The sequence below is a fragment of the Poecilia formosa genome, unplaced genomic scaffold (assembly GCF_000485575.1).
Source record: "Poecilia formosa unplaced genomic scaffold, Poecilia_formosa-5.1.2 Scaffold483, whole genome shotgun sequence".
NCBI lineage: Eukaryota > Metazoa > Chordata > Actinopteri > Cyprinodontiformes > Poeciliidae > Poecilia > Poecilia formosa.
Window position 1 is genome coordinate 38032 of NW_006800422.1, and position 12661 is coordinate 50692.

Here is a 12661-nt window from a genome sequence, read left to right on the forward strand (position 1 = left end):
ATCTCCTCAGCAAGTCAACGTTCTGCTTAGGCCTTCTGATGAGCCATCATTTCATGCAGGTGTTAAACCAGGGAGAGAACTAAAACATGCAGGATGCCGGCCCTCAAGGACTGACTTTGGACACCACTGTTCTATAGTATGTCCAATTTTATAAGTGTTTGAAATATGTGGCAGGGGAATAAGAATTGTGTACTCCCCCAATTTTGAAGACATTACAATTGATCTATTGACCTGCTACTGTTGTGGTTTTAATGGATAATTGAGTGCCTGTGTATATATCTGCCTTGTTTTCTTGGGTTGTCACAGCTTCTTACTTGCTGATGCAAGATTAGTTGAGTTTATTAGTCTGTGTATCTACTTCATCCCTGCACATCTGGAAAAGCTTACCAGAATCCTGTCTGGTCACCTGGATTTCCAGCTACCTCACAGACAGACCACTGGAGTCCTGCAGGAGACGGTGTGGTCACCCATCCTCTTCAACCTGCCACAACCTGTACACCTGAGGTGTACGACTTGTGGCGACTTGTGTTACAACTCTGAAACGTGTCATATCCAGAAGAGGACTGATGACACTGCCATTATGGGATATATCAAAGACAACAGAGGAGTACAGGAGCCTGGTGAGGAATTTTGTCGTCTGTTGTCATAGAAACGGCCTGCAGGTAAACACTTCCAAGACAAAGGAATTGGTTATTGACTTCAGGAGGGACAGAGGCAGTCCAAGATCAGTTCTGGTAGGGAGGTGGAGGTACAGACCTATCAGGACAGTCTGTCTATCTCTGCACTTTCATTCTTCTCAAGCTCCATTTCTGCTATTTCCATGGCAACTTGGAGTGACCCTGCAAAAAATGAAGAAAGATGCATGGCCATTGGTACATATTAAGTTTTCCTTAATATGTTTCCTCCATGGAAGCTGATAAATGAGTTTCCTCTCCAGATACCCAAAGAAAGTGGAGTAGGTTACCTCTCTTTTTCTCTTGTCTGGCCACAGATCTGCTCACTGGAATCTCAAGGGAGGATAGAATGTATGTAGGCTTTTTAATTATACTCTCAACCACAGTGTTAGCAAAATCATGACAAATAGTAAATGGCCTGTACTAGTATAGTGCTGTATCAAGTCCATAGGACCCCAAAGAGCTTCACACTACATTCACTCATTCACACATTCACAGAGCAAGCTACTGGATAACAACTGCCCTGGGCAGTTTGGTTCACGTATTGTCAAATAGTAATGAGTGTATTTAACTATTTGGTTTAAACTTCATTACTCTAAGACTTTGCAAAGACTGTCCTGTCTGCAGCGTTTGTTTTAAATACAGACCACAGCTAGAAAATAATCCAGAATAAATGACTGTGTAAGAGAAAACTTTATTGAAGTTTCATTTGGCTCAGTAGAATGGAAAAGCATGAATGACAAAGATGTAAATATGCCATCGAAGGCACAGCAACAAGACACCAGGAGCAGCAGCACCCTGTTTAGTTCTGACGACACAAAAAAATCATGTGCTTACAATTTATTTTAAGCATTATTGCAGTAATTATTACACAGTTCAAGATAAGTAATTTATGTGCATCCATGTATGTGCTTTAAAAGGTCCTTTTCCACCACATGTGCTTTTAGCAGAATTAGATATAGAATGCACCCTCAAAAATGGTCAATGATAAAAAAAGTTCCATTTGATGTTCTATAATTGTTTATTCTTGGAATGATTTAAATTTCTAACGGTATCTAAGCACGATCAGGATTTCACATGAAAGAAAATTTTATATTTTCTTAAGCTGCACACCGACACACTTTCTAAGTGTGTAGAGCTCTTTGCATCTGAGAACAGAGCACATGGGCAAATCCTGGATTCACCATCCATATTCTCTTCCAACGTTTCCATGGTTTCATGTTTTGAAGCATTTGATGATGGAGAAAGCCTTATTTACAGCCAACAAATGCAAATCATTAACACTGTGTCATCCGGTTGCCTTGTATGAATGCGCTTCAACAGACAACAAGAAATGAGAGCAGAGAACCTTACCAGGAAGTCTTTATAGCAGCAGAAAGATTAATATGCAGGGGTTAGAGTTGTAGCATTCAACATGTCACAAGAAGTCATCACAGATACGGAAAGTCAGACAGCTTGTGTAAGTCATATTGGAAGTGAAAGACATTATGAGTGGCGACACATTCAGAACAACAAGTCACTGGAAATCTCCAGTAGAAATACAGAAAGGCCAGTCAGTTATTAGAAAACAAAATAGCTGCAGCGTCCTGCTGCAGTGACATTCAGCTTTCACAACACAGCCATCCAAACACATTTACAACTGCACACACACAAGAGTATGAAAAAAGAATCTGCAGACATTGAGTTTCAATAGTTTGAAGCATTGTGCAGATAAAGAACAAAGAAAAGCCATTTCTCAGTATTCCCAGAGGGTGGCGCTGTCCACAGAGTCTGCGCTGGCCTTCAGCCCTCCAGCATGGTCGCCTTTAAGGTACTTCCCGCCCAGAGCCCGAATTCCCATCTTGTTGAGATCACAGAACTCAAGCAGGAACTGGACAGGAGTGGAGCTGCTGCACACCACTGCTGAGTCGTCTCCAACGCACCAGTACTTTCCCTGGGAGTCTGGACAGACAACAGGACTAATGAAGCCCAGAGCTCACACAGGTGGTGTATACATCCGGACAACATGGTGTGCTTTGCATTAAATCTAGATCAGGGGTGTCCAAAGTCGGTCCTCCAGGGCCAGCATCCTGCATGTTTTAGTTCTCTCCCTGGTGGTAGTAACAACCTCCTCTTCAAGTCAATGTTCTGCTTAGGCCTTCTGATGAGCCATCATTTGATGCAGGTGTAAAACCAGGGAGAGAACTAAAACATGCAGGATGCCGGCCCTCAAGGACCCACTTTGGACACCCCTGATCTAGATGATGATGCATTAATCTTGATCATTGATATTTGATTATCATCAACTTGTCCAGGGACTGCAGGTGAAAGTTAGCATTTTTGCTAGAACATGTCTCCTTTTAAAAAATTAATGAAATGTAAATTGTTTCTGTGCAAATAAATAAACATTAAACAATCATCCATCCATCTCCAACTAACGTTCCGGGTGAGAGGCGGGGTCACCCTGGACAGGTCGCCAGTCTGTCGCAGCATTAAACAATCAATCAACTTTATTTATACCATTAGGTAGATTAAATCCACAAAACTTTAGAGAACAGTGGGAATACTAAAGTCTAAGGCATTTACAGCAAAACTGTCTAAAACATTGTTACAATCTCAAATTTCTTCCCATAATGAAGAAAAGCTAGATGCAAGTTGCAAGTTTTTCTGGGCGTTGGGACATATTATGTTTAGCTGAATGCCTGTTTTTTTTGTCCTCCATAGAAACTGATAGCTGAGTTTCATCTGCTGACGCCTAAAGAAAGTGGAGCAGGTTATCTGTCTTTCCTTCGCCTGCCCACAGATCTGCTCACTGGAATCTCGAGGGAGGATAGAATGCAGGCTTCTTCTAACTTTCCCCTGGGAGTCTGGTCAAAAAACACTCATCTTTTTAATAGCAAAAAACCTCAGAAAAATAAAATTCACATCACAGCTAATTTCAATCGTGTTTGTAAATACAAGCTAACAACTTGTTATAGTCTATTTTATTTACTTGGACGTAGAATGAATATGGAGGATTTCGTGTGTAGAATTGTGAATATGACTATCGAAGGTCACCAGATAATGAAATTACAAGCTTCAGATTAAGAGAAAAATTACAACGCTTTAAAAGCAGAAAACCTGAAGACCATGAAAGTCTATTTTATTATTACCATTTACTTTTGTTTTTTTACAGGGGCCTTCTTCTATTGGTTAATTGGTGAGAGGCGGGGAAATCATCCACCTTGAAGGTGTGACATCACAACTGCCCTTCCTATTGTTCTTAAAAGAATTAAAACTTACTTTTCTAATTGTCACACAGAAAAGGGTTCAGCAGTTGAGATTCATGAAAGTGAAAATGACGGACATCTCATCATCACCCACTAAAAACAGTTGAGACAGAAGACACACAGAGATGATAGGTAGCCCAAGAGGACTGAGGTGATTACATGTGTATTTTGTGAGTATTAAGATTTACTGATAAGAAAATATTTTGTTTTGCCATATATTTAGTCATCTTCTGTGAATTGATATGTCAACACTCTTATTTTGTATCTCTGAATTAAATTTCAATTAGCCTCTTCCTTGCACATTACCAACACTTCTAGCCACCGTGTCTTAAGGTGCCTTTCCACGGGCAGTTCTCCTTCTGACCAGTTACTGTTCGGTTCTATCCCAGTTGTGAGCATCTCTGTGAATATGTGAACGTGGGCATGCCGGTTATCCATCGGAGAATCGTCCACAGCTACTGCACTCTCATGGCCCGCCCACGTTCCAGGATAAAGTAACATTAGCCTACACCAGGATAGTCAAAGCATGAAAACAAAGCATGCTTTACCATCTAAGAACTTGTTTCAAAAAATGGAACATATTTCTGGCCAGGGGAAGAAAAGCATGGTATTAAACTCTTTGCCTTTGGTCTAGTCTTCTTCAAACTTTCTCCCCAAAATGTGTTCATTCACAGCTACAGTCCTCAGTCTGCTGTTTGTAACGCTGCATGTTGTTGTATTCTTTTGTCTTTTTCAGACACTGTCTTCATTACATTAGCTAGGCCATCATACAGCTCACACACACAGAGCTCTCTGGCAGAATGCGGTGAAATGTCCCAGGCCATCTTTGGTCAAGCTTCTCTAGAAAGCGACGGCTATATAATATTTGTTAAATATGCTTGAATGTTGCCTACTTCCACTTACCTTTGAGGGAATAAGCACCGTTATGAAACTCCAATTGGAAAACATCGTAGGAGGCCCGGTTGGAGTCGAGGGTTGGAAGTCCAGCTTTGCGAGCTCCAATGAAACCATGTTCTCCACGCAGGACAATGATTGGACGGTTGATCAGCTTCATCAGGAACTGCTCAGCCTCCCCTGAAATAACATAGACTAGTACCTTTAATCATAACTGTTTATTGTTTAAATTAACTGCAGAAAGTTTGTTGTTCACTTTAAAAAAAATGTAAATGGGGGGAAAAAAGTGAATAATGTTTCCTTCTCATGTGAACGTTAATAATAAAGTTCCACAGGATTCTGTGCTCGTACCAATACAGTTTAAATGGAAATCACTTTAGATTTCTATTTAAACCGTCAGGTTTAAATGGAACAATTAGGTGGCTTAACACTATGTTAACTATAATGATAAAACTGACCCAAGAAGTAAAGTCACTAAAGTCAAAAACAAACAGACTCCTTCCTTCTTCACCACAGAGGAGTCTAGAGACATGTTCACGTTTGAAATTGTATGAAGGGTCTCAAGGAAATATTTGCTTTTCCAACCTACAGATGGAACTTAAATAAGTACGGGTTGACTCCATAGACAGATGCTAGTTCCTGTCTCTGTGATAAATGGCAGCCAGCAGGTTGTAGTTTATTTATATGACTTAGAGTCAGAAATTCCTACTTCTGTGTACAAAAGAAAGCCGATATTAGAGTACATTTACGATCTGCAACTTTGTCTTGACTTCACTTTCATGTATTTGAAAAATATCAGCAACAATCCTGACCTGTACTGTCAACTGCAGCAGCCAGTTGCCCGTTCTTCTTGGCAGTCACATACTTCCCGTTGGCTGCACGAATGCACACCCGACCCTCACGCCACTCCAGTTCAAAGTAACTGTTAGCAGATCTGAAAACAAATACAAAGACAGACCTTATCATCTACATTTTTCTAAGGATGCAAACAGCACTTCCCAGTAGGAGGTTGATTACTTGGAGGAAGCCGTGCACTGCAGTCCTCCAGTTGCTGTCAGGGTCCAGTATTTCCCAGCAGCAGTTCTAAAGGCACACTTCCTGTCTTCACGGTTCATCTCCAGTTGGAACACTTCTTGGTCCCCTTCCTCATTCTGATTGGCTGACAGGTCCATGCCTGAAAAATAAAGTAATCTGTGATCAGCTTTCATTCAGCTCTGGGGGATTAAAGCTTCCCTAAGCTGCACCGTGTTTCATCAAATTTCAGACAGCAAAAGGAGGAGGTCAGTAGTAACTAGTTACATTTACTTGAGCAACTTTTTAGGAGAAAAGAAAAGAAAAATCAACTTTTAAGAGCAGTTTTCCTACCTCATACTTTTACTCGAGTAATATTTTTACTCTTCTGTGAGTAAAATTAATGGACACTCTGTGTGAGCAACTTCACTGGAAAGAGAACAAGCATATTTTAAACAAAAATGCCCCCCAAAAAACACACACAAAAATAATTGTAATCTTCAGAATACCAGCATTTGGACAGAAATTAATAGTTTTCTCTGTCTGATGACATCACTGTGAAATGTTAAATCGGGTGTTATGATAAGCCTTTTAATAAAATATAGTGAAATTAAATTAAAATTTAATGAAAAGGTATTAAAAAAAGCAAAATACTTATCTGAGGGTATAAACACATGTGCAACCAAGTAATACCTTTTTTTTTCTTTTTCATTTCTCAACAGATTTGTTTATTTCCAGTAGATATTTTGGGAAGATTTCCAAACATATTCAATAAATTAAAATACTCATTCCAATGAGACTCAGTTGTCAAATTAAAAATAATTTTTTAAATAACCATTAATGATGTATTAAATATTAAGCCCATATGTTAAAATGTATTGTGTAGGTCTGATATATTTTAAATACTACATGTTTTTTATTGGCTGTATTCTGATAATTATTACAGAAATAAAGACTTGAAACATCAGATATGTGTAGCTAGTGTATTTCATCCAGTGATTTGAGATGCTGAAATAAATTAACTTTAATAATAATATTCTAATCCATGGAAAGTGTCTGAGTCCAAGTTGGAATAAAAAAAATGTGTAATTTTCCAATTATGAATAAGTCTAGAATCTGAAAAGGGGTATATGCACATTTTTGACTTCCCCTTGTTTTGTCTTCAAGTTTTATTGGTCTAAGTTCAAAGTATGGTGGGGATTTTCTGTTTTCATACATTTACATGACAGAAGAAAAAACTAGGAGGGAGTGTAGATTAGCTGAAATTTACTTTTGGTCTCTGTATTTTATATTTCACTTTAATAATAGCCCTAATTTACTCATTCACTGTCAATTTTAATTGAGGATTTTCAAAATAAAAAGAGAAAAGACAACAGCAGCCCATGAAGACATTCAATTTAAACCCACCATTTGTTTGATGCCCATGTGTCTGTTTGGGGTAAATGCAGTATACAGGCGCAACCTTGGCCTCTACACTGCAGTCTAAATCCCTGCGTTAGCAGCAGATCCCATCTGGGGCCGAGTGGGAACAAGAAAAAGAGGTTGCATGAGATGTAAGATAGTCTGAGTCATCCAGTTCTTAGCCTCTTTTCTCTACATCTCCTTCAACTCATCCTTTCTTTGTCTCTAAAAATATCTTTTCTAATTTTGAGTCTGCTCTTAGTGCAGCGGTGTCCAAAGTCGGTCCTCGACGGCATCCTGCATGTTTTAGTTCTCTCCCTGGTTTAGCACACCTGCATAAAATGATGCCTCATTAGAAGGACTAAGAAGAACATTGAATTCCTGAGGAGGTTGTTACAACCACTAGGGAGAGAACTAAAACATGCAGGATGCCGGGCCTCGAGGACTTTGGACACCCCTGTCTTAGTGTATCTCAGATAACAGATGACACAGGCTGAGAGAACCTCAGCTGACCTGACCCCAGCAACCACAATGCAGAGATAGAATTACTGCAGAAAAATGTTAAGCTGTGCAAAGATGGGCCAAATGTACTGAGTAAGTAATGAAAAACACATGGTGGAGAGAAAATGAATACGATTTTTTTTTGTTTTTTTTTTACTTTGTTGTACACAACCTCCACTGCTCCGTGAGTCCAGCTATGCAGGGACTTCATGGCAGAGGGGTCTCTGGAATGTTTTGCATGGGGGGCCTGATGGGGGCCATGAATAACTTTGTGGTAGCACACCAAAGAAAAAAAAAGCCATAGCAGATTTCAGGAATTTATTAGACTTACATCAGCTCAACTAGATTTTTGGCAACTTTCTAAAATAAAAGTTGCCAAACTTTTATTTTTTGCCAAATATTTATTTTTTTATTTTTTGCCTAAATAATCTTTTGGCATAAAATGACTTGGGCCACTATTTTAGGAAGGTGATGATTTGCCCAGAGAAATGTGGGACACTTTATGGTCAAGTTGAACAAACTAAAATGGAGCTTTTTGGCCATCAGATATGTTGCAATGCTTGGCAGACACCACAAACACACAGGAATGGAAAGGCTTGTAAAGGTAGAAGGTGAAATGAAAGCTGCAAGATACAGAGAAATCCTGGAGGACAATTAGTTTCTGTCTGCAGAAGTACAGCTTCAGAGAACATTTATTTTCCAGCAAGAAAAGATAAAGCTAAAGATCCACAGAAATTGTGCGAAGAACCAAAAGGTGAATGTTCTGGAGTAGCTGAGTCAAAGCCCAGACCTCAATCTGATACAGAATTTATGGATTTGAAAAAGGCTGTTCACAGCAGATCCCCATGCAACCGGACAGAGTTTGAACAGTTTTTCAAGGAGCGACGGAGCAAAATTGCAGAGTGTAAATGTACAATCTTTCAACCTTTCAGACCCCTAAGTCTTCTGGTTCTGGTCTGCTCTGCAACCCCAGAACCAGAACTAAACGAGGAGAAGCAGCATTCAGCTTCTATGCACCACAAATGTGGAACAAACTTCCAGAAAACTGTGAAACAGCTGAAACACTGACTTCCTAAAAACCCACCTGTTTAGAGTCGTATTTGAAACGTAATCAATTACAAATTTAACAATGGCATTTGACTTAATGTAATGTTTTGATTGTTGATTCTATGTTGCATGACTTTGTGTTTCTGTGCTTGTTATGATGTAAAGCACTTTGAATGCCTTGCTGCTGAAATACAGATCAAATTTGATTGACTGATTGAACCCTGATGGAGATCTATCCACAGACTATTTGCTGCTATTGCAGCCATAGGTGAATCTATCAAATACTGACTCAAAGGGGTGATTATTTCTGCTACTCATATTTTATTTAAAATATTTGTAGTTAATTGCCATTATCTAATCAATACCAGTTTTCATTCTGACACTAAAAAATTTCCTGTAAATTTGTACTTAAAAAAGAAGCTATTTTTATGATCAGGGATTGAATTGTAAAAGCAACAAAAAGGATATAACATCCAAGGTGTGAATACTTTTTATAAGCACCATGTAAGTGGACAGGCTGTATCTAAATAATCTAATTATCAGATCATTAGCAGAACTCTAGAGTACTTGATTACTACGGAGGTAACATTCATCCATCTGATTCAGGGGTGAAGGTCCCCCAACCCCCATAAACTGGAGCTGAACACCTCTGCTCTGTGGAGCTCTAGTTAGCTGGATTTCTGTGGAGAAAACCAGAATTCAACTTTTTGAAATCAGTGACGTCATCGTGATGTCATCACCTTGTCTACACTTTAAACCACTGAGACTACAGTATATTGTCTCCTGAAAGCAATCTTTGTGGACATTTGTTTTTGTGTTTCAGTGGTTGAATCACACAGCTGCATTTAGTCCTGGCATGGTTACAATAAAAAAACTAATAGGAAGAATGCCATATATTGGATAGAGATAACTTAAAATAAGAGTAATTTAGGAAAAACTAGTTTCAAAACAGACAAGGTCTAAAAATAATGCACGGAAATATTGACTTGGGACTGGAATCAGCCAGTTTTCATTTCTAACAGCCCTGATCGGTGGTCAGGAGGTCAGACAAGCAAATATCTGACCTTAATCTAAGCAGCAGGTCTCACAAAACAGCACTCTGCACAGCGGTAGTTGTTCTTGAGGGCAAAAGAACCAAAATTACTTGAGTGATATAGAAGTGTTTAAAAAAGTCAGAGAAAGCACAGTAAAAGCAAGAGTTAATGCATAATGGCTGTTTTTATCCTTTGTTGTTCTGTGTTTTTGCATTTTTGACAGTTAAAAATCAAATAAATCTTAGGAGCAGTCAGTTTGTACCTGCCTTCAGATGGTTTGTCAAACTGACAAATGACTGATTCCAAGAAAGCTGAACATATTCTACAATGTCAGAGTTTATAGTAGACATTCTGTATAACAATACTGATCTTTAAAGGCAATGATGATCACTTTGTTGACTGTTAAGGTTGGAATGTATGTAGATATGTTTCATTTTGTGGCTGTTTCATCCATCCATCCATCCATCCATCCATCCATCCATCCATCCATCCATCCATCAATCCATCCCAGGTGATGCTTTAAATTACTTAAAACTTGATCAAGGTTTTTAAAGACAGAGTAGCAAAATAAGCTAAAACTGGTACTGACAGGTCAGAGCTTTAATATCAGAAACTGGCCTCAAAATTCTGATAACCAAAAACCTTTGTGTAGAAATACTCTATTATAATTTGAAGGCATAGGAAATAAAACTATTGTTGGTAGGCTCTCAACCTGTCTAAACGCCCAGAGGGTCCAGATCTTTCTATAGGACTCACGAATAGCACAGAGTTTGACCGGGGAGTGCCCATAGTAAAGACACGTGGATAGGATCAAATTTGCAGGGTGTGGTGATAGGTGCCGTGGCGGCATTCCTACCTTGTCTGGTTGAATTGTATTATATTTTATTTTATTTAGGTCTTTTCTGAAGCTGCAGAGTCTCACCTTGCCTCGTAGAGACGTTCTTCTCGTTGCCCGCAGTCAGCACCACCTGAGCGTGGCTGCGTTCCAGGCCAAACAGTTCATCTTTTCCCACCCGGCCGCTCCTCCCACTCTTCATTGTCCCCGTGGGGCCCACTGGTGCCAGGTAGCGGCCGTTGCAGTCACGGAATGCCACTTTCCCTGAGAGGAATTCCAGCATGTAGCCGGTGTCCTTGTCCGTTTTTGCGGACAGGCTGCCGTCGTTGCGCAGAAACCGGTTGTCAGAGGTCTCCAGGTGGTAGCGCTCATCTCGGTAGACGAGCGTAACCAGTGAGTCGACGCCCCAGGGGACGTCCCGATCTATGGACACCTCCTGGGCGCTCAGGTGGGCGAAGCGTTTCCGCGCAAAGCTGTAAAGGTTCACCTGCGGATGCACGGCCAGGTGAACGCTCCATCTCTCTGCCGGAGAAGCTGTCTGCGCGAAGCAGGTGATCCGGTCCTCGCTGCCTCCTAGAAAGCGGCCGTAGGGCTCAGACTGCAGCGACCACCGCCCGTCGTCGTGCGCTGTGATGACGAAGCGGCAGTCTCGGCCGCGTGTCTCGCTGTCCGCGGTAACGTTGCCGTCTTTGTCCGCGCCAAGGTAGCGGCCCAGGTGGGACTTGAGGAAGACGGCGCTGCCGTCCTCCCCGGTCTGCTCCAGCGTCCAGGTCTGCTTCTTCTTCAGGCTGCTGGCCGACGCGTTGATCTTGAAACCGAAGGTCTCCGCTGTCAGATACTTGCCTGCGCTGTTGATGAGCCCCAGAGGGATCTGCAGCAAGTCCCCGTCTGCGCTGTTTGAGGACATGATGATGGAGAGACGAGAAGAAATGCAAGTAAAGGGCAGACAGAGAGAGAAGATTTGCTCTGAGAGAAGAGGGTGATGAGGATGACAAAGAATATCTAGACACTGCAAATTCTCACTGCTTTAGTGGAGCTGCAGGACTGAGGATGGATGCAATATTCTGCACACGCCCCTCTAAAGACAGGAGCCGAAGAGAGAGAGAGATGCAGTCCTGACAAACCACCGCACCCCGAGAACCCCGCGACAGAAGTTACATACCAACATAACACACCCATGTTCATTTGTCCTTTTACTTCCCCCCAAGGTATTATGAGCATTAAAATCTACACATAAAATATTTTTTTTTTCCATTTCCCTCCTCACAGATACTGAGGTTTTCCCTACTTAACCTTTGACAAGAGTTATAAAAATTCATTATTATTATTATTATTATTATTATTATTTTATTTTTCATAATTTAGTTTTACTTCAACCCTGATAACTCCTAAATCTTCATTTATATTAGAAACTTTATAACTAATACCCTGTTGAACAAATCCTCCTCCGGATTTCTATCTTTACGTATTTCTTTATATCCATTAATATAAAATTAAGTGATGGTTTCAACCAGGTCTTTTGGACACAGACTGTTTGGTTTAACATGCGATCTTCTTGCGTTCCATTATAATATGGACAAAACCATCAGACTTCACCACTGTAACACTGAGGACTTTCCCTGTTATGAGAGGCTGTTAAACTGATTTATTCAAATGACAATTCCTCCATCTCAAGGAATTTTTCTGCTGCTTTTATTATAATTTTAATCCTCTTTGTTCTACTATTAGTCTGTGTTGAACAAATTCTTACTTTCCACTATAAATCCAACAAACTTCTCCGCAATCATTGCGCTTTCTGAAATTCTCTGACTCAGCGGTTGTGTGCTATTGTTTGACCTGCACTGCTCGTCTATGCGCATCACATCCTTATAAACAGAGAGCCGTCTCTCCACTTCTTTCCCAAATGCTGCTCAGCTCTTACTCCTTCAGTGGCTCCGCTGAACGGAGTCTGCTCTCTGATCGCTGCAGAACTTTGTTCTGATTAACATGGCAGCCTTGTGGCCAATCACGTGTGAG

At 40.5% G+C, this 12661-nt stretch overlaps 1 protein-coding gene across 1 annotated transcript; it reads right to left on the reverse strand.

Annotated features, from left to right (window-relative positions):
- Positions 1 to 1348: 1348 nt before the first annotated feature.
- Positions 1349 to 11787, reverse strand: LOC103156477 (fascin-like). Its single transcript, XM_007578535.2, has 5 exons — positions 10733 to 11787; positions 5834 to 5990; positions 5629 to 5750; positions 4826 to 4996; positions 1349 to 2615 (listed from the first exon to the last, which is right to left on the reverse strand). Exons 1-5 carry the CDS (start codon positions 11550 to 11552, stop codon positions 2410 to 2412), a joined length of 1476 nt encoding a protein of 491 aa, XP_007578597.1. The 5' UTR covers positions 11553 to 11787; the 3' UTR covers positions 1349 to 2409.
- Between the last annotated feature and the right edge of the window lie 874 nt (positions 11788 to 12661).